The sequence below is a fragment of the Merops nubicus genome, unplaced genomic scaffold, assembly GCF_000691845.1.
Source record: "Merops nubicus isolate BGI_N331 unplaced genomic scaffold, ASM69184v1 scaffold537, whole genome shotgun sequence".
Taxonomy (NCBI): Eukaryota; Metazoa; Chordata; class Aves; order Coraciiformes; family Meropidae; genus Merops; species Merops nubicus.
Window position 1 is genome coordinate 51,164 of NW_008619323.1, and position 22,810 is coordinate 73,973.

At 38.0% G+C, this 22,810-nt stretch overlaps 1 protein-coding gene across 1 annotated transcript in view; it reads right to left on the bottom strand.

Annotated features, from left to right (window-relative positions):
- Positions 1–22,810, bottom strand: part of LOC103776227 (serine/threonine-protein kinase MRCK alpha-like) — a 79,914-nt gene that overhangs the window by 46,252 nt on the left and 10,852 nt on the right. Inside the window, exons 3-5 of the mRNA XM_008943726.1 lie at positions 18,669–18,752; positions 14,300–14,395; positions 8,617–8,765 (exon numbers count right to left, since the gene is read on the bottom strand). Of these exons, the coding sequence (XP_008941974.1) occupies positions 8,617–8,765; positions 14,300–14,395; positions 18,669–18,752 (329 nt within the window). The remainder of the gene's footprint in view (positions 1–8,616; positions 8,766–14,299; positions 14,396–18,668; positions 18,753–22,810) is intronic.

Consider the following 22,810-nt stretch of genomic DNA (forward strand, 5'->3'; position numbering starts at 1 on the left):
TAAACATCACAGCACCTGAGTCAATAAAGATTTTAACACAACTTTTCAGATAAAGCTCCACAAGGTCTTGCTTCCCTGACTACAACCACAAAGCCTTCCATAACTGAACCAAGCATGACCTTACACAAGCATCTCCTTTGTAAGCAGTATTCTGATTTGCAGGATGTTAAGTGACCTATTTTTTCTCATGTTAAGAAGTTAAAACCCAGTCATATCAACATGAGGTAGGCTCTGCTAGAAAGGTAACAGCGGACTACATACTGTACAATAGTTTCAATGCAGATGAGGTTATTTGAACTTATACTTCCTTAACTACCCTTTCAGGAATCAGATTTTTGCACTGGTATCTTTTTATAATTAAGATATGTTGCAGGATATCTTAATTTACTCCAAAGAAAAGTAAGTATTACATTTTATGGTTGGGGCAACAGCAATCTGGAATGACTGAGAGAACTGGATTTCTTCAGCCTTGAGAAAAGATGGCTTAGGAGGGACCTTATCAGCATGTTCCAGTATTTAAAGGGTGGCTACAAAGAAGACGGAGACTCCATTTTGGAGTCACATGGAGAAGATGAGGGTTAACAAGTACAAGATACTCTTGGGCAGATTCTGATTTGACAGAAGAAGAAAATTTTTCTCAAAAAAGATCAGCCGCCATTGGAATAATCTCCCCAGGGCAGTGGTGGAGCCCCCAACATTGCACACCAAGATTCAGCTGGACAGGATGCTGGGCCATCTTGTCTAGACTGTGCTTTTGCCAAGAAAGATTATAACAGATGATCCTTGAAGATCCTTGATCCTTCCAACCTGGTATTCTATGTTTCAATTTAATTCAGAAATTCAAAAGCAAATTTCTACTTGTCAGATTTGAAAGTTCAGATAGTAAAGACATTTTCACTCCAATATTCAGTGGAAAGAATGCTCTAGCAAGAAACTAGATAAAAGATAACGGTTAAAAACACTTCTTAGAATGTATTCAAGCATCTCAACGTTACGGTTTTATACTAACACTGCAGGAATATCAAACAAAATATCCAAATTATTATTGCTTATTTATGCAATGGCAAATCTACACGACACTCAAATCCAGAAGATGGTAACGAATTTGTCCTGTGCAGCTTCTAATTTGAGAACATTAAACAAATCATATTTAAAAAAAAAAAAAAAGAAACAAAGGGCTCATAATTGTAAATAAAATAAGAGCATTCTAAGGAAGAACTTGAGGAACATATAGGGTATTAATAAATGAGAATTTGAGACACTATGAAAGGAGGCAGTTATGAAATAGTGTTCATAAAGAGATATTAAAATGGGAAGTCTGTAGAAGACAAAACACAATGCTGTTAGTCTCCTAATATAACAAAAAACTTGAGAATGAAGACTCCACCACACAACTACCTTCCTCATTTCTGCCTGCATTGTTCTGAACCTTATAAACAAGAACAAGGTCACCAAAAGTGTTAATGCCCAACCCTATCCTCAGCCACCAAAGAGTGAGCTAATTACATCGTCAGAATCACAGTCTTCAGGACTAAAAATTCAGAAATAAGGAAAATGTTTTTGTCCTACTTTCCTGATGTTGATTTTGGATATCAAAGAAAGCAGCAGAAGAAAATATTTCCAGGTCTGAAATAATAATAAAAGAATGAGTGTAAAATTATAACTTAACCCACATAAAAACAGCTTGCAAATGGGAATGTTTTGTCTTCAAAAGAAGTTACTGAATTCTGAAAACACCTCCAGCTTCATAAGATGGTAAAACAGATCTCGTATCAGAGCTACGACAGTTCTAACTTGGACTTTTTCTTCCTGAAAACTCCACAGAAGTCAAATGAATCTTTCTGCTAGAGGTGGTAGTATCTCTTGGGAAGTTCCATCACACGTAGCATCCTCAGAGCCTCACTATAAACATTATTAATTGGAAGGCAAGACCAGGTTTTTAGTTTGGTTTGTTGGGGGTTTTTTATGTAAAACTTTTGGTGTTAATAATTTTCCCATTAAGGTGCAAGGTTAAAAAGGACCCTTTTCAATTAAACTTTATTTCTTGTCTGTCTCTCTCATTTTCACTTTTATGAGGTGTGGGTTTTTTTGGGGTCTTGTTTGTTTGCTTGTTTGTTTTTGGGTTTTGTTGTGTGTGTGTTTGGTTGTTTTTTTTCTTTTTTTTAACTTCTGTTTTGTAACAACCATATCCAGTTCCTACCTAAAGAGGATTACATACCATCTGACAGAGTGCTCACATCCATCTGCTGTTTAACCAACTGTACCAAGAAGATGTACCAATCTACATTAAAAAAAGGAAAAAAAAAAAAAATACACCTTCATCTACACACTCTTCCTTTGCCTCCAAATCTTCTTTCTAATAAAGGCATAACTGTCTTAGCTCAAAGACTGGTGGGTACTCACCGGAAAGAATGGAGGGGTGCAATTCTTGTCTTGCTGGCCTTCCTCAATTGACAATAGCCAAGAATGTCCTTCTTTAGGAGGCAAGTATCAGATATGAAAGGGAAGGGTTTACTTCTGAAGCTATTATGGCTAACTACGTTTAAGATACCCCATTGCCCAAACTGCTTCTTGTGTCCCTTTTTGTTTAAAGTCATAGAGGCGAATAAATCACCAGGTATCTCAAGCACAACTCAATGGATTTAAAGGGAAAATAAACAGACAATGTGATGGACATAGATTTTATTGGAAAGACTGGCTTAGAATGATTTCCTCCTCTGCTCCTCCAGCAAACAGACTGGACAACTGACCCAGGTTAGTTAAAATGTAATGTTACTTTTACCTTGAACTGGTGTCCTCGTTCAGTTCACTGCACAGTCCCACAAACCTTTGCTTCAGCAGAGCAGAAGGGATGTCTGAAGCCTGGGTCTTGGGGAGAGGGGAACAAATGGGAGAAAAACGGCCGAAGGGTATGTTTGTAAAAGCACCTCTGCCCAAAGGACTACTCAAGGCTACTATCACTTAAGGCACTGGAGTTAGAATTTCTGAATTCCTTCTGCTCGAGTAGCACAGAATACAGGTCTATGCTAGCTCAGTCACCCTGTTGCACAGCTTTCACTTAAATTAACATTTCCACTAGACACAATAGTGTAAGAAACCATTTGCCTCCTACATGATAGTGCAGTCAGTGTGGTCCACTGGCTCCTGGAGCTCCAAGCGTAAATGGGTCTTTTATCTCTAAATACTTCTAGGTCATCACAGACTCCTTCAAGAAATCCCACCACCGAATTCTAGTCAAAGAGCATTAACCTCATACAGTTCGCACTGCAGGTCAAATGCCACCCTGAGGGGGTACTATGGGAGCAGCTGCCATCATCTGTAACATGTAAGATGGAAAAGAAAGCCTAGAGTCTGCAAAGATGACTTTTGTTCCCAGCCCTTCCTCAGTGGAAACATGGAGGAGGAAGCACAGAGCCTGGAGTCACAAAGCTCTCCTACCTCTGTAAAGGAATAACTTGTATGGAAGCACTAACTTACCAAATACTCACTAAAATAACTTTATGTCCTGTAGTTTTCCATGTAAAACTAAACCATGCAACATTTCAAAGCAATACATTTTCAGTAGACTATCAAAATAACCTTATGTTATTTCTTCCTTATTTTTCCAGCACCATTTCCTTCACTCTCAGCACTTTGTAAGGACATCTTCATGTGTGTGTTTGACATTATGTCTGTTGCAAAGTTTGGTAAACACTTGAAATATGTTGTTGCTTTCTTTCAAACCCACAATTACTGTTCACTTTACCAAAGGCCAAGGCACTTGGCTCATCCTTGTGCCAACTCAGCTCAGACACACCGCGCAGTGCAGCTAACTCCCCAGATGGGCCTTCCACCCCTGAATTTTCCACTTAAGCAAATTAATGATCAGGAAAGATGGGATACACCCAGAAGACAGAAAACCACTTACTCAGCAAGTCAAAAATGGATATGCTGGCACTGAAACTTATAGTTGAAAGTGAAAGGCATCCTACAAAGTATCCCAGATTTCAGCTGCCTGCTAACTACAGTAAATACTTCAGCGATGTCCCCAAGATGATTTTTACTGAGGACAAATAGTACCTTCTCGTTAAAAGCAAAGAAGAGGCTGGCTTGATAAGGAATAGACAGTTCTTTTATCCCTCTAACAGATTTATTCCCTTCTGTTCAATATTTCTCAGAAAGAATGTCACTTCCACAGGGAATTCTGCTGCTCTACATTTCAAGAACTCAAATGCTCCAGTGAAGTCCAACTCAAATTTCAGGAGCTGATAGAGAAAACGGAAAGAGAAGAATAAAAATGCATCTGGTGGTTTAGAATACTAAAATCCTTCAAACTAAGAGACCATAGCAACTAGAAATCCAGAAGCACATTGATTAAGCCAACCTTAATCTCACATACCTTAGGGAAGTAGGTGTGTTTATATGCTTTTCCTGCCTATCTTTTCACATGCAAAAGACAACATCTGAAATGTAGGTAACTTGAGAGCTTGCCCTGTAGTCTTAACTATCCTCCCATAAACTTAACCAACAAAAATAATAATTAACATAGGTGTTTCATAATCCTTCCAAAATATTTTCTTTGTAAGGAGGTAGGTGAGGATTGTTTTACCGATTAATAGAAAAAGAAGACTGTTTAATGTGGGTGTGTGCCAATATATGAAAACTATTTTAATTTAATATTTTTGCAGTGATCTGGAGGATCATGAGCCTAAATGCTGAATGCTCCCTAAGCTCCAAGTTCACTCTGCACTGAATCACCCCTGCACAGAACAAATAGGCGGAGGAAAGAAAGTCAAGATGAAAATCTCTTAAGCACATTAACACTTACAATTCTGCACTGTTCAAGAAGGTGGAATGTCCCAAATTCAATTTAGGACAGAGACAGACTCAGAAGACAGCACAAAAGGCAGCAGCACAGACAGACTGATGGGGTGTGCAAGCTACCAGTGGCATGCTCACTGTGCCTAGGACTTGTACATGCCCAGAAGGCACCTTCTGCAGCCCTCATGGGAAATGTCCTCCAGTGCCAGCCAGACCTTCTAGTCTTTTTTACCTGAAAGGATTTAGAGAAAGCCATGCATTTCAGTCTCAGTTTCCACCTTACATAAAACAGAGAGAACAGCCAATAAAATAATTAAGGAGTTAGTATCAGTTGTAGGAAACCCCAGATTTTACGTTTGAGGTAAAGCAGCATGCACAAATAAGGTGTAGCTCCCTAGCTTAAATTGGTATGAGTTTTACTCCAGACCACAGCTGTATATTTGATAACACATACAAATAGAAGCTTTTAACACATGCCAGGATGAATAAAGTAATAACACAACCTCAAAACTGAAATTAATATTAATGCATGTAGAGGCTTTTTCAGCCAAAAAAAAAAAAGTAAAAGGATTATACAAATCCATAAAAAAAAGCACAGATTGACACTGATTCCTAATAAACGCAGAATCTTAGCCCATATAATACCATAGTTTGCAGAAAACTGGCACAAGACAATATTTAACCTTGGCCTACAAGCAAGCACCACTTCATTAGTACAAGTCAGTAATTTAAGGTATCAGGGTAGGTATAAGCCTTACATGAACTCCCAAGGAAGTCTTACATTTGTGAGATACACACATAGGTACTTTCCTCCTCATTGTAAACACCTGCACATATACTTAGTTTACATGTAGTTTTCTAAGATACATATTAAAGCCATTTCATTAACATTCTGAGCCATCCATTAACTATTGGGTAAAATACCACATGATTTGTTCACAGAAATTAACACATCAGAAAAGAAAAATTCTCAAAGTCTTATATTCTGGTTTATGATCTAAAAACATTATATCACATTTATTTAAATTAAAATGTGGATAAAAACAGAAAAAAAAAAAATCTAGAATATCCTAGAAATAGTAGTACCCATGTTATTTTCAGCTAGTAATTCTTCTCCTTTAATTCAGCAGGTATCAGGAGAGAGCTCTGAAAACATCATGCAACTTCTCTGCACAATTCTTATAATACCTAGATTCTGATCTCCTTCTCACTATGAATTCATACCATAATCCCACAATGCTACTGCAGAAATGGCTTTCAAATTTGGAACGCAAAAACCTGAAATACAGTCGCAGCAATTTCATATAACTAATCCTGATGATGCTTGTATTTGATGCTTCAGAACCTTGAGCAACGTACTTTAGGAAAGAAAAATGACTTGCATTAGACATCAGAGTGGTCTGTGCACAGACTACCACTGCAATCAATATCACTCCCAAACAAAACTAACTGCCAATAAAAAAGTGATTAACAACAGAAAAGAGCAGGAGAAGTGACACACTCAGAATCAAAATAGAAATACAATTTTTAAAAGTTACAAAAACATTCAGACAAAGAAAGGAAGTTCTTTTTGTGTCAAAGCACAACATTACCTATGGTTAATGTGAAAATCTATCCTGAAAGAACTGGGGCACTAAAAGGAAACAAAACAAAACAATCTGGTATCTCACTGTATGAAAAAGCCCTTGAATGAAGCATGCCTGAAGCATGGTTTCTAGTTCACTAGCTACAACTCGGATCAAAGCCTGATGCATATTGACTACTCATCTGAAATATCACTACTGCAGCTGTTACATTATCCATCTCTTAATACTATTTTCCTTCTTCTCCCATGTCCTTTGCTATGTGCAACTCACTCCCAAAAAGGATGTGGCCACCACAGCTAAAACTTTCAGGAAAAGAGCATTAGTGGCATTTAGATGATATGTTTTCTTTTCCTTTCTTTTGCTTTACCAGTAGCAAACATCCTAATAAAACTAACAGTGGAACGGGTTTCATTTCAAAGGCTGATCATTTAACGTATACCCAAGCAGTCTTTACATTTTTAATCTTTGCAAAACATCCCCTTATAAACAGGCATTGCATTACAGCAGTATTAATGATAAAATGCCAAAGTGGCATTTAGAACTTTATAAACACAGGAACCTCACTGGCAAAGCCACAAATCAAACAGCAAAGGACTGGGAATGCATAAGGGTCTTTTTTTTTTTTGTGTTCAGTATTCATAGTAATAAACATGCAAGCATAATAACTAGTATATTGTTTCGAACTGCAATGCTACTTAATTTTCACCCAAAATTTTACACCAACATCTATTTCATCTTGGGGACACTGAGGACAAAAATATCACACCTGCTCTGTATTATACACTAACAGTGCTGAATTACAATGTCTTTTGTTGTATTTGGAGGAAAAAGATAGAAATGGTGGGTATCTGTTCTTTTGGGAAGAGTAACTACCCCATATGCAGACTCACTGGGTAGAACACAGCAGTTTATGTAGTACATGAAGTACTCTTCACCTGGTATCTCAACAGTTCACTTATGACCACATTTGAAAAGCTAGATCCTAATTAAACTGAACATAAAAACCTTCCACATCAGGTCCTACCTGAAAAAAAAAACAATTTCTCAGAAGTAACACAGTGGAAATCTTCAAAATTCAAGAAAAATACTCTGCTTGGGTTTTTCTGCAAGGAATTATCACAAAGAGCTCTTTTTAACAGGTACACACAGCTCTTCAATAAAGCTAGTGGACTTCAGAATATTCCAGGAGAGCAATTTGCAGCTTAGCACCACCCCACCTTAAAGCACTTCTAGCCACAGATCTTTCATGAAAGCCACAATCAAAACACAATCCAGTAACAAACTGAAACCAACCACAATACACCTTTTGGGTAAGGAAAGCAAAAAAAAAACAAAAAAAAAAACAAAAAAAAACACCAACCAACCAAAAAACACTTTTCTGGAGTAAAGCAGCCTAGTGGGAACATGAAAAGAAGATATGGCCAGTATAGACACTAATTAAGTGCAACAGATGGACTTATCAAATGAGCTCATTCTGCCAACTTTATGATACAGTTTAAACAACAGGGAGTTTTCCTCTGGATTTCTGTCAGAGCAAAGCACATCTAATTGAGTGCATTTGGAAATTCTGCCTCTTGTAAGCTCATCTTTTCTTCTGCATACAAGAAATACCATGGAATTCAGTAGAGAATGATATATTAAAGAAATGATGTTGTTAGTTTTGTAGAAAAAAATTCAATCATGGCCTCCAAGAAAGCCAGGACTTCATGCTTTCCTTTGAACAGAATATACCATTTTCTTAACATACCAAGGTAAAGATAAGTATCACTATTTAAGTACTTCAACTTATTTAGCAAAACGCCCTCACTTCATCTTAAAGATAATTTCACTAAGTCAAATAGAAAATGGTGAAAAAAAATCCAAAGTGGACTACACAAAGGTGTGTTTTCATCTTCTGTATAAACTGAACAAATGAATTAAGAAACAGAATCTGACCTTTCAATAAACCTGTTCAAAGTCGATCTTGTTTCACAAACAGGTTTCCAGTTTTTCTTTTATAAATTATGGATCATTAAGTCTGAAACACACCAGTGTGCAAGATTCATCAGATCCATTCAAACATTTGTTCATGTCTCTGACCATAAGGCACAAGGGTAGCAGCAGTTCTTATCCTGCTTCCTATTACAGCAGATACTTGTTATTAGCTTGAACTCTTTAATGGGAATTATTTTCACACCATCAAGCAACTCCTTGTAACTCCCAACAGGAATCTGGAGCTCAAATTACTTACCTGTGAACATAATGCAACTGATGAACTGAATCAATAGCTATCACCATTTCAGCCAAATAAAAACGAGCCATATCTTCAGGTAGCCTGTCCTCAAACTTGCTGAGCAATGTAAGCAGGTCTCCTCCAACATAGTAATCCATAACCAGGTACTATGGAGTGGGAAAGATAAGAAAACAAGAGTGAGGAAAAAATAACCACAACAGAATTTGAGTGAATCAGAGACTAAAAGTAAATTGAAGCATAAAAATGAATTTATTAGCCTTATGACAAAATAGTATCACCTTCATCCACTGTCCCATTATCAACATCTATCAACAATACTTAGATACTCTCGATTCCCTTATAAAAACAATACCTTTTGATAGAATGTAAAAGGAATAAAGGATTAATGCACAGACTTATAAACCCAAAACCATTTCTATTAACTTGGGATCTCATTGAAGCGCCCTAATTTTCCAAGCTTCCCCTTCCCTTTTTTCCTACGATCTTCTCTTCCCATTTAACAAACGATTTTGGAGAGTAAACTTTTTAGAACACTCAGATTAAGGCAAAGACTGAGAGACTTCCATTAGCTCACAGTGCCATTCCAGATACTACTGACACTGTGCACAGTACAGGATCTGCCAACATAAAATGGAAGGAGTCACCTCGAACTGAAATGATGGAGAAAACTATTTATTTCTGATTTATTAATGAAACATAACGCTTGCCAACGAATGGCATGCAAAGACTTTAAAGAGATCAGAACCTTTCTCCATTTTATTGTGGTATGACAGAACAAAACACCACTTCCCTTACAGACACAAAACAACTGAAAAAAGTAAACTTATGAAAAGTGCAAAACTCATGATTAATATTTTTAGCTTAGCTCAGTTTATTTTAACTGCAGAACAGCAACTAGAAGGGCAAATGAGGAAAAGGAAAAAAATATCAAACTAATTAGAATTAACCAACTACTGATAAGCAATCTAATCTAACACCCACTGTGATGACATTACTTTTAAATATCACTGTGGGCAGAGTAATTAGAATGATTTCCCACTAAAGTATACAATCATAGAATCATTAAGGTTGGAAAAGACCTCTAAGATCACCATGTCCAACCATCAACCCAACACTACCATGACACCATGTCCTCAAGTGCCATGTCCACACTTTCTTTGAACCCCTGAAGGGATAGTGACTCCATCACCTCCCTGGGCACCCTGGTCCAGTGCCTCACCACTCTTGCAGGAAAGAAGTTCCTCCTAATATCCAACTGAAGCCGCTCCTGGTGAACTGAATTTCCTCCTAACCTATGGCTAGTTATTTGGGAAAAGAGACCAACACCCACCTCACTCCAGCCTCCTTTCAGGGAATAGTAGAGAGCAATAAGGCCTCCCAAGTCTTCTCTTCTCCAGACTAAGCAATCCCAGTTCCCTCAGCCATTCCTCATAAGCCATGTTCCCCAGAACCTTCAGCAGCTTCACTGCCCTGCTCCGGGCCTGCTCCAGCACCTCCACATCTTTCTCATACTGTGGTGCCCAAAACTGAAGCAGTACTCAAGCTGTGGCCAGCTGCCTGGGAATGTCCCTAACCCGGGCCCCAGGGAGCCAGCAGACTTCCCTGTGGGACAGATCCGGCCAGCATATGGGGCCCTCTCTTCCCCTCAGCAGGGAATCGTCTACGACACTTTCCCTCCTTTTTTACCTAACAGAGGCAGTCCTAATGCATGGGGCTGACTGACCCACTCTGGGCAGCCCCCTGGATGGACTTTCATCCGTGTCCTCATACACCTCGCCCTCAGGTTCCACAATGTACCTGTTGTGTAAGGGCCAGTGGGAAGGTGAGGGAGGCGGAGAGGGTTTGCCTGCCTCTCCAAGCAGGGACCTGTTCCCATTTTCCCTGTCTCTCAGGTCCCCTCCTTCTGCCTGGTAGCAAGAGAGCAGGGGATCCTCTGCTTCTTGTGGGGCCTCCACCTGCTGCCTTTGCCTTGGGGTGCAACTCCACCAACGTCTCCCTCTCGCACTCCCTAACCCTCCCCTGCCTCTTAGCTCTGCCCAGGCTGAACGCAGCATCTGAAAACTTCTGCAGCTTTTGCCCGGGATCTCTGCTTCCAGGAGGGCAGCCTATACCAACATTTGAAGCAGCAACTCTTAACAACAGTGTATAATCAATCACAAATATTGAAAAATATTAAAGACGCAATAATGTGTATCCCAATTTGAGTCTTTAAAATTTTGCTAAAGCAACCTAAAGGGACTTTTTATAATTAGCTACCCTAATTTGTTCCAAGTCTTTCCCACCTTCAGAAAAGAAATTAAAATATGCAGAAAAAAATTCTGCAAAATTGTACTAGCTACAAGGAAGATGTGAGGCAGGCAGAAATCTTATATCTGTTTCTTTTCCCTCATACTATCCATAACAATAAAAGTGATGTGCAAAGACTTTAATGATTTGATGCAGAATAACCTGAGCATCCTCACTATTCCAAGTGTATGAAGAAAGCAGAGAATACATTTCTGCAAAATTTTAAATATGCTGACAATCAGAATTTCATCTGTTGCTTTGTGACCTGAACAGTAAACTTCTTAAATTCTGCTCAAAAGCCTTACACACACTATGTTCTATTCAGTGATGCGCCTACATTCCCCCTGAAATAAGATCTACAGTATTAGTTTCTCATGTCTGGAACTTAATATAATGACTTTTAATTGATACACTGTATAGAGATCTGGAGCTTAACTTACTGCTTTGAAAGTAAATTGAAAAAAAAAAAAACTCTTAAGATAACTGATGTGGGCTCTAATTCTACAGCATTTTTAAAACCAGTATAACTTAATTATTGGATATACTGGAATTTTGGCCCTTACAACACAGGACTGTGAATCTCCCATCTTGCAAGAGCAGCACAGTAGCCTAATGACAAGGAAAAAAATATGCCAACACTTAAACTCACAGTATTAAGTCACGAACTTGAAGTTTAACATATGCATAGAAATAAAAGCTAAGTTTAGCAACTAAATTTTTAAAACAATTTAGTCAATGCAGAGAATGCCATCCAATGTCAAAGATCGTTGTCCTAAAAAAAAAAAAATATGTTTACTTAAAAACCCTTTTCTAAATGCATACAATAATCCAGATCTATTCAGGCATCAAATGCTTCTCAAAGTATTACTGTACCATACTTCCAAAAGAAAGAAAAAGCACAAGTTTAAGAACATTAAATTCTAGTAACTAGTGGAAGTTTAACATGGGCATTTAATCCTTTTTTACATTGGAAGAGACCTCCTGAGATCATCTACTCCAAGTTCATCTGCTCAAGTAGATTCAGCAAGAGCAGGCTGATAACTGCCTTTTTTCATAATTGCACTTTGAGTATCTCAGGGATAGAATATCCACAACTTCTTCATGTAACATGTTCCACTCTTCGATTACCCTCACAGTAACAAACCATTTTCTTGTGTTTAGAAGCAATTCCATGTGGAATCTGACCCCCTTGTCTTCATTCACTCTGATCAGATATTTACACATGTTGATGATAACCAAACCTTCACTCATGTGGGCTGAAGAATCCCAGCTCCTGGCCTCTCCTTATACGAAAGATGCTCTAGTACCTTAATTATCCTTCTGGCCTGGCACTGGACTTGCTCCAGTAGCTCCACCTCTCTTTGCACTGCAGAGCCCAGAACTGGACACAGTACTTCAGATGCAGCTACACCAGAGCCGAGCAGGGAGAAAGGACCTCCACTGACCTGCTGGCAACACTTACAGCCCAGAATACTCTTAGCCTTTTTTTGCTGCAATAATATATTGCTGGTGTATGGTCAGCTTGATATCCATCAGGACCTCAAGCAAAGCTGCTTTCCAGCCAGTTGGTTCCCAGCATATACTTCTTTTTTTTTTTATTCCATCCCAGATGCAGGACACTGAAATTTCTCTTTGTTGAACTTCACAAGATATCCCTCTGCCCAGTTGTTGAGTCTGTCAAGATCCATCTGAATTATGGCACACCCATCTGGCACATCAGTCCTATCTCCCTATTTTTTAGGACTTGTGAACTTGCTGAGGATGGATTCCATCCCATTGTCCTGGTCATTAATGAAGATGTCAGCCCCATCATTGAGCCCTGGCTACACCACCATTGACTGGCCTCCAGCTGGACTCTGTGTCACTGATCATGAACCCCTGGGACCAGCCAGTTTTCAATCCGTTTCACTGTTGCTCATCTAACACATGCTTTGTCAGCTTGTCTAATGTCAAGGTAAACAACATCCACTGTTCAACCACATCTACGGCTCAACCTACACTGACGGCTTTTTTAAAGGCAACTTCTGTTATATTTTATTTTAATAAAGAAGCACATAGAGAACTAGTGATACATTCACACGAAAATTATGAAAACCTGTATTACTGATATTTGCCCCAGCAGGCTGCAAAATTAGCTCCTGTTAGCAGACTATCAAAGATAAAGAACAGAAGCTGGTCTGTGCTTCGTAAAATGAAGCAACTGGTAAGATTAAAACAAATTCTAGCAGGCTGCTGCAGAATATATATTTTCTTTGAAATAATGTTAATAGTAAGATCAGAATTACATAAAAGATGAGATTATTTTTACCATCCACATTAACAAAGTACAAAGCTGGCTGGGAGGTTTTTAAGCCAACAATCAGATTCACAAATGCAGAGCCCTGTTTCTGTATTAGCTCCACCAAAATCCATGGATCTCCAAGCTGTGGAGCATGTGAGCTGACAGAATGGAAAGCAATATAACTTTCAAAAGCACTGCAATTCTGCAAGAATTCCATGTACAACACTTCTTCTATTGACAAAAGGGGGAAAAAAATTATGACTGTGTAGAAGATTTTTAAGAAAACATTAGAACTTACTAATGATATAGAACCCAAACTATGGGGCAATAAAACCCAAATAAGTAAAATCTGTGTATTTGTTTTTTTTGTTTGTTTGTTTGAGTTTTTTATTGTCGTTATTTTTTCAGGCATAAATATTACCAAAACTCCAACACCATCAAAATATACTTTAAGGGGGAACAACTTAATAGAAAATTGGAACCTTTTCCTCGTATTTGCTTCTTTTTGTTGGCCTTTCAAAACACTTGAAAACTAAATAATATTAACTATTAAAAGGACTCTTTAATCTACAGTTACAGATTCCAACTCTTTATTTATGAACATTTAGTGGCATTCTTCCCTGCTGCAGGAAGATCACATTGCTTTATGGCACCTGAGTGGGTTTAAGTGCTCAAAAAAGCAAAGACTGATCAAAATGAACTGTTGTTTCAAAATAGGGTTACTCCCTATTTCTAACTGTAAAACAGTAATTTTTGTGATTTACAATGCTGTTTAAAGTCATATAGAAAATTTATGTTAGCACATGCACTTCTGTTTTTGTGAATCCAATTAAACTGGAGTGATGAGCTATAAGAAAGACGACACAGATCTGTTTATCAACAAATGCAAAGTGGTTTAGGAAACAAAGCTGCATTCCTGAGATATTTGAGCTAAGCTTCAAAAGTTTCTGACCACTCCCTGCCCTTCAGAATCTTACGCACAAAATCACAGATCCTCACGTGGTCTGTAAGGTCCAGAACACAAAACTAACACATAAACATACTATATTGCTGTCTTAGGCTACAACTAAGAATCTGCATTTCCACCCATATACACATAAAAACAACACTCACTAAATAGTTTTCATCCTGGAATGCATAATGTAATGTTGTGATCCACTGGTTATCTCCATTCACTAACACATCTCTCTCTTCTCGAAAACAGGCTGTCTGAAGGGAAGAAGAAGAGTTATAGACTTTAGGTAAAACACAAAAAAACACATTTTGCAAGTGCAGGTTTTATACATATGGAAATCAAGTATAAAAGACTATAGAATAGCAACATAGGATTGAAGAAAACAATCAATAATGGCATGACATAACTGTAACTGCAATAGGAGTTAAAGAATTAGAATCCAAAATTTTGCATCAGTGTTTTATCTCATCACGATGTTCGCTTAGTTTTACACTTGAAGTTTCACATAAAAAAAGATTCTTTGTTTCATTTCAAAGTAGCTGTCAGTAACTTCCATGTAGTCAAAATTTGATAATCAGTAATCAGTTGGGGGTTCTCTCCACGCTTTTGCTCAGGAAAAGTAGGACAGAATTGAACATTGCTTTTCCCAGCTATAAGCTGTTAATAAGACATACAGGATAACCTCTCCTCAATATACTGGAAAAAAAACAGGGGGCAAAAGGTGCTTTCACAGCAAGTGGAACAGAGGAAGTACAAGGACTGCCAAGAAATGCTAAGGAATATCTAAGGAGAACACAGGTTCATATGAAACAAAAGAACATAAAAAGATAAAATGTGAAGTAAACAACCAGCTGGAAAGCAGCAATGCAGTTAACTCAATGGAGGCCTTGCAACCTGCCCCAACAAGTGAGAAAAATACCTCAGCAAAAGCAGCTTTACAGCATGACAGAGGATAATGGTCAAACAGATGAGAAGCCAAAAAGAAACTATAGCAAAGAAATATGACAAATGTTTTGAAGGGACTGAGTTCTAAAGTGAATATCACGAAGAACCAAAAGGTACCAAACAGCAAAGCCAACACAAATTTTGTTCATAAAAAGGTCTAAAAGATAGTGTAAAAAAAAAAAACCAAAAAAACCCCCAAAACATATAGTTGTATGGGCTCCATTTAGAAGGCAGATGGAGAGCTACATAGACCACAATCTCTTCCAGCACACTCTGCTACTTCAAAGATGTCTCATCGATTTGAATCATGCTCTGTCTCTTCCACCTTAGGAGACAGCTGAATTTAAAGGAAATCCAAACCTTTTCTTTTTACTTTTTTAAACTTCATTTCCAAAAACAATAGGCAAATACCAGAACTCTGACATGGTTATTGTTGGCTGTGAGATTTGGAGGGTGAAGAATGAAAAGCAAAATATCATTCTAGACCAAACTATGCACAAAGATACATGCAGTAAAAACAGAGCAGAAAATAACTCCCTCTTCCAAGCAAATAAACCATGGCAAGTCTTATTTTGGGAGAACACAGTAAGAATAATGCAGACCAGGATAAAGAAAAATAGTATAGTTTAATCATACCACAATGTATGAGATAAATCAGTGAAATTTGAGAAACCAGCAAAACATACTTCAGCAAATATCCTCAAAGGTTATTAAATGAAAAATAGACTTGGAGGTGGAAGGAGAATGGACAATCTTTCAGAAGGAAGAAAAGCTGTTCTATGCTTCAACTTCCCTTTTTTTTCCTTCCTTGCTTGTAAACTCAACACATTTCAGAGAGATACTATGAACTCATTTTCACAAGGATATATGACATGTAGTGTCTCTACTTGTTATGACACAATTCACAGGATTACTTGCTGGAGAGTTTAACTAATTCCATTTCTTTTTGCCATGATTTAACAAAAGACCGTGCATTCCTTGGGTGCTCTAGACACCCAGCGGTGTCTGGGCAGGATGCCTGGAGCTGACAGCAACAGCTATTACCAGAGCAGATCACAGCTGAGACAGTAACAGCCAAAGAGTCTCAATGGTCCATGAGTTTTATATTAATTCATTGGGAAAAAAAAAAAGGAAGATAGAAGCTGTGGTTTTTCTAATTACTGTAACGTAGTTCAATTAAGTTTGCGCCTGTCATTATTTCAGGATTACACATCATCTTCCCTAAGCACAGTCTCCTTGAATAGTTAGCAGAGACCTCCAGAGCTCATCTGATCCAACTCTCTGTCACAGCAAAGCCAACTTAGTGCTTTGGTTATATCTATACTTTTATCATGGCCTTCAACAGACAAAGAATTCAGGCTGCTGGGCTATTCAGTGCTCGTGTCCTCACAGGTCAGAGTTAGCACCTTCTGGGAGTGATGACCACTTCCATGTTGTGTAATATTTGTCCTGGTCTCTCCTGCATTTCATCTGGCAGCACCATGGCACACACGTAACTGCAAGTGATTGTCAACACTCAGGGTAACAGTTCTGGGAGTGTAAGAGCAAGCTGTCACACACTTTCAGGTACTCCTTGTGTCAGTAATGTCCCCAGTTCCATGTCACATCTCTTGAGAGTTTTCAACAGTGGCAACTAATTTGGTAATCTTACGCTTTTTTAATACAAAAGAGATCGCTGACCTCAAAACCTCTAAAATTTCACTGTAGCAAAACTACTTCCAGATCTTCCAGTCATGAACCTTAATGTGGCATTCACAAGCCTCTTCTGAATTCATGGTTCCTTTCCACTTTTAGAATAAACTCCCACCTCCCACAGAGTTGATAAAGGGATACATGAACAACTGATTTCTGCCATTTACATATGCACCTATCTCTCTCCCTGTATTGCACTTCTGGACTGTATGATTTTCCTGTGTATTTCAGTGATAGTGCAGCACATGGCTAACAGAACCAAAGTGGGTCATTTTCCCTAGCAGTAGTAACAACATTTAAAAATGACAGGTTACAGTTGCTGAAGGTCATGCTTGGTAATGCATTTTCACGCCAGATGGTTCTTTTTTCACTGTATACCCACGGGTTACAAATACATGGAAAAACATAGCTGTAATTCCTTTTAGGCTAACAGTTCAGACCTTCAGAAATTCGTCTGGACCTATGGGAAGAGTATTTTTAATACCTTGCATAAAGAAAAAACCTTCAAACCTATTTATAACTGTATTTTAATGGAAAGAAATAGCTTTTAAACTGACTTTAAAAGGGCACATTTAAAAATAGAGTAGAACTTTATTTCTGGTCTTTTTCAGTAAAAGAATAAAGCTTAGAGTAATGACATCTGTCTTGGAAAGAAATACCTCTTGCATCGAGACTAATGCCAGATTGCTCGGTATCTGAATAATTTTTGGATAAAGAGGAAACACATTGTGTAAGTCTAACCACAATCTGCATGCCATTTATACTCTTAATGCGATAACATTTTCATTAAAATAGACAGGATGTGCACACATCAGAAATTGGCTTTAATTTGCCTAGCTACATTTTTTAAAAAAAAACTTTGACGGCTTCCCATACATCCCACTTCCTAAGATATAATTAAAACATAAATGCAGAAATCAGAATAAACATGGAAGCACTGAACAGTAAGGCAGTCTGTGAGTAGTGAAGTAGGAGTCTCAAATAACAAGTTAGAGATAATTCAGACAAGTTGACACTTGATAGTAGACACCAAGATAGTTCTTGCACTGTCCAAACCAAGGAAAATCCAGTGACCAAATAAACTTTGTACACCTAAGACACTGAGTTATATTTTTATGACTATTTTTAGGCAGTTTATTTCCAGTATGCATAGATGAAGAATTTCAAAGCAAATAAAGAGTTAGATACATGATGTTCAGCTTAAAATTAATAGACAAGTCTTCAGGTGTAGACAGCCCTTTGTACCTTTTTTTTTCCCCCAAAGGAATCCAGGGAAACCTATCAAGGATTTTACGAAGAGTAGAGTTGTACAGTGGCAGTAGGAACCCAAGGCAAAGCAGGGCTGGTGAAAGAGCTGTTTACCTTTTTCAGCAGACAGAATGGGCTCATGCTTTGAAAAGGAACTTTTCATCACCAATTTTTGCAGATGGACATTTTTATGAAACATGCACTCAAATTCATTTGAAATTTTTATCCTTCTTGATTTTTTGAGTCTACAAATTGGACCTTGACTAAGTTCTAACTACTGAAAAACTAATAGGTTTGGTGAGTTATAGCTCTTTAACTACCACTTTATACCCAAGCAATTACCTTTCACCACGGAAAATACTTACTGAACACTATATTCCTAACTGGAACAAATGCATTAAAAGATTGCTTGTATAGTTGGCAGTTCTTGGACAATTACAGAGGAAGTATAATGTCTAAGTCCAACTCCTGCCATGTTAACCCTTCTGATGAACTGCTTTAAGCTTATTTAAATATTAATTTTCATATTGTCACTAAGTGGTGAAGTACCTCCTCAATCCCTCTCTACACAGTCCTGTTGAAAGAGACAATTCAGCAGAATAAGAGGCTGCATGATTATAGAGAACATTACTGCAATCTTACCTCAGCTCTCTTCAGCATCTCCCACTTATTCAGTATCTTCATGGCAAAAACCTTATCTGCATTCTTCAGCTTTACTACTGCAACCTGGAAAAGATAAATGAAAAGATAAGTAAGTTAAAAGATGAAAATGCATATTGTTTTCCTTCTTCTGAAACCTTGCTGTTCTGAAGGTTTTCTTCTTCAGTGTTCTGGACACCTAGCTTTACTATCCGCACAATACCATACCATTGCCATTAGAGAAAAGGTAGTATCACAACAGTACAGGGTATTCTGTGAAAGTTTCAAGTCTATTTCACGCTTTGATTGTGTATCACAGTTTGATTATGCATCATTTTTTCTAGGTGGCTGGAGGCAAACAATGATATTTTTCATCATCACACTTCTTGCTCTCTCATACCATCATGAAGCTGTCACTAGCTTCATGTTTTGTATACCTGGACTTCAGTCTTACACAATATTTTACGTTACAGAACTGCTGAGAAACACAAATTAGATTGCAGGTTTGGCATAGAACAACTTGCACTCTCATTTCAAATAACACACTAAACTTTTTTCCAATGACATAGTAAAGTATGCTTTACCACCTGAAGTGCAATGAGCTCTTTATCATGTCTGTAATCTGGCAGGGAAACACTGAGATAGAGAAGCAAGGCCTAGGAAACAGAAACCCCCTCTCCCTCTCATTGCTTTTGAAACATTAGATACCACAGACCCACATAATAATAAATTAACAAAGCCATCCAACACAGTCCTTTTCTGAGAACATTCTAGTTTTGTTTAGCTGTAATAAATGGTAACGTGTAGTATTTTTAGGAAAGAAGGAGGGAAGAAGTTTACACAAACATGTTTTCACAGTTCAGGTTTCCATCAGTATGGAAAACTCAGTGTCCTACCCAAAATGGCCATGAATCTGCCACAGATTCAGAGGTGCTGATCTAGACCAAAACACAACACAACCATCCCAGCTACAGGGAAGTTTTAACAATCAAGACATTTTAACAACTTTTCTCCAACTAACCTGTTCTGCCTCTTCCCTTTCAAATAAATCTAAGGCTTAAGGAGATAAAAGTTTATTTCTGTGTGCATCTGGCTACAAACCAACATGCTGTCACACAGATTATCATCACCTTCATCCTGCATGCCAGTGACAAAAAAATACTAAGGTTGAATCCTACATTCCTTCCACCTCTTTCATAATCAGTAAAATGTGTGAAGACAGTGAGAACAGAAAAGAAAATACAGGATCAGACACTTTGAAGAAAGCATCATGCTAACCTCTTCCACCCATCCTCAAAAGTGTCATCAGCTGCAGGAGCTTCACAAACAGAGCAAAAGCACAAGCTGAGGGACTGTGATACTCAGATGTCTAAACCAAAGCACATCTAAAAGTGCTCAGCTATGGATTCATAGATGAAGCAGCTGTCACCTCCCATATGTGCAGCAACACATTATCAGCCCTGCTCTTGACACCGCTGCCTTCTGGGGTTGCAAGGGGGTGGGAGTTTGGAGGGGAAATAAAAAAAAAAAAGGAGAGAAGACAAAGGTGCTATATTTACTTGTTTAAACTAGTTTATGAACTGAAATTTTTAAAGGTTACTTCATGCATAAAAATTGAGGCTCAAGTTCAGACTTGGGATCCCTCAAGGTACTTTTTCCAGATATCAAACACAAAAATAGATTATTACTTTAGACTATAACCTAATTTAAATTCTTAAAGCATATCTGCTCTCCTGTGCATGGTACCCCAAGTCTGAGCATCACTATTTTCTTTAGGAGGGAACGATGAATCCTCTGCAATGATGCACAACCCATAATGCAGCTTTGAATCTTCAGTCTCCTTTTACTTTACTACCTAAAACTAGCTTGAAACTCTGGGAGGTCATATCTGTATTGAGTTCAAATGAGACATGGTTAGATGGCAAAGCCTTAACAATTAAGCTAATCAGCACTCAAACTGTATCATATTCTGGGTAATGGGAACCCCTCTACGTGATGTAGTCTGAAAACCTTTAAGGGCTTTTGAGGCTGTTGTAGGGGAATATTGAAAGGCTGGTCCTACAGCTGACTAGATTGCTGCTGCTGCTGCCCAGTGTAAAAAATACGTTTTTCCCCACCATTGTCTAGGCAACCAAAGGCATAACACATGTATTTCAAGTCCAAGTTGAGGATTTCATGTCTTGCCCATAGCATGCTCAGTGAAAGGCTGTTTTATTCTGGAAAAGACTTGGGTATTGAAAGACATACGGTAATTGCACAGCTGCCTAAATTTGTAGTCTCCTCTACAGCGTTCTCATGGACACAACCAAAATAGCTACAGCTCTGCCTCTGGTTAGCAGTTGGAGCACAGAGCTCCACGACACTATCAAGGACTTGGTACCTTCCATGAAGGTGTAATAGTATTGAAGAGTGACTAAAGAATAAAAATAGACTCATGTTTACCAGCTGTGTTTACAATGCATCAGAAGCAGTGTTTTAGTCTGTGAAAGCCATGAACATTATTCCATGTCAATAATCTCCACACACACACAAAAAGATCAGGACGTTTTTCCGCAATCACAGCATCTTTTTGGGGGTCTCTTGGTGATTTATGAAAATAAATTCTAAAATGGACTGTGAAAAAAAAAAGAAAAAAACACTGACACTTGAGCAATAAGTAGTCTGATGCAGTTTCTAATTGTATCAAAGAATTCTGAAACGTAATTACAGACCCAGGCAGTGTTTACATACACACACAGAGGTATATAATATGTACACAAAGGCCCAAATACACACAGAGTGCTGTTTTGATCTTCTCCCTTCCCCGGTGAAGCAGTCAAGACAGAAGAACGAGCAGTCATACCTGTCTAGCTATCCTGAAATGTCTTGCTACTGGAATTCCTTCAAATTGTACTTTTAGAGTTTGGGGTTTTCTTAAAATTTATATTTTCCTGTGAGCAGTCTGACAAAAAAATGCTTGGTATGTACTGATGTAAACATCTTGGTTTAGTCAGATAGGTTTTTTTTTCCACATTCTTCCAACAGTTTTCCATATTTCCCACAAACAGCAGTACAGTCTGGCACGCTGTCAAACACCTTCTGCCCCAAACTCAGCTACTTGTCTCTACTGTACATGTCTGCATATTTCCATTGCTTAAAAACTAGCAGCCTCATGCAGGAAAACCAGAAGCTAAGAGAAGCTATAAGAATTCACATGAAAAATTTTAAAATACATATATTTTAAAAATTAAACTAAAATTAAAACCAAAACAAACAAAACCCCACAAACTCAGCACTTGTTTACTTGTTCATCATGAGTAGGCAGTCATCCAGAAAAAAGAAGAGAGAATGCTACCATCCATAATTGGACACCAAAATCTAGGAGTAACTAGTTCTCTGAGCTACAAAATGCATCATCTTCAGAACATCAACAACATAATGAGAGTAGTGGCTGGCATAAAGCAAGCACCAATTTTTTTTTTTTTTTAAGCAAAAAGAGAATGAACAGAAAATTCTGGTCTTAGCTAGAACTTTTGATAAGCTGCACTTTTATGTACTGCTGAGAAACCCCAGGAAGAGCTCTTGCCCACTTGCTTCACCTTTACCAGCAGCATTCTTCAAGTCCCAAGTTTAAAGACTTCTTGTTTAGAGTTAAGTTTTTCAAACCACGCTGCCTGAAGCCAGCTCAATGAAACACTTGATGCCCACATTATTATTTTACCAGGATAATCCTCCTGCTCCAAGCAAAACATCTGTGTTTCTAAAGACAGCACCCTCTTACATAAAATTTTAAATAAGTAAATGTAGCATGCAGAGGGAAGGGGTATGTCATTAATTAGACAAAAAGGAAGTGTTCTCGGACTGGCAGCAAGCAGGGTAAAGGGAAAAAGAAAACTAGGAACAATTAACTGTTATAAGAAATAACTAGTTTAAGCTACTTTGTCTACATCAAACTTGTAAAAACAAAAAGGGAAATATTTCTTGACTATGCAAACTGAAGAAACTGAGTATTGTAAAATCAAAGTAAGAACAACTCTGAGATTGTGCCAAAGAAAATTTGCACTAACTTTGTAGTTTACAGAATTTCAGAATTATCTTGATTCAGGAGACAAAACTTACTCCTCCCAGTAACTTAGAGCAACCTTGGTCTCATTATGGTTTGCTGG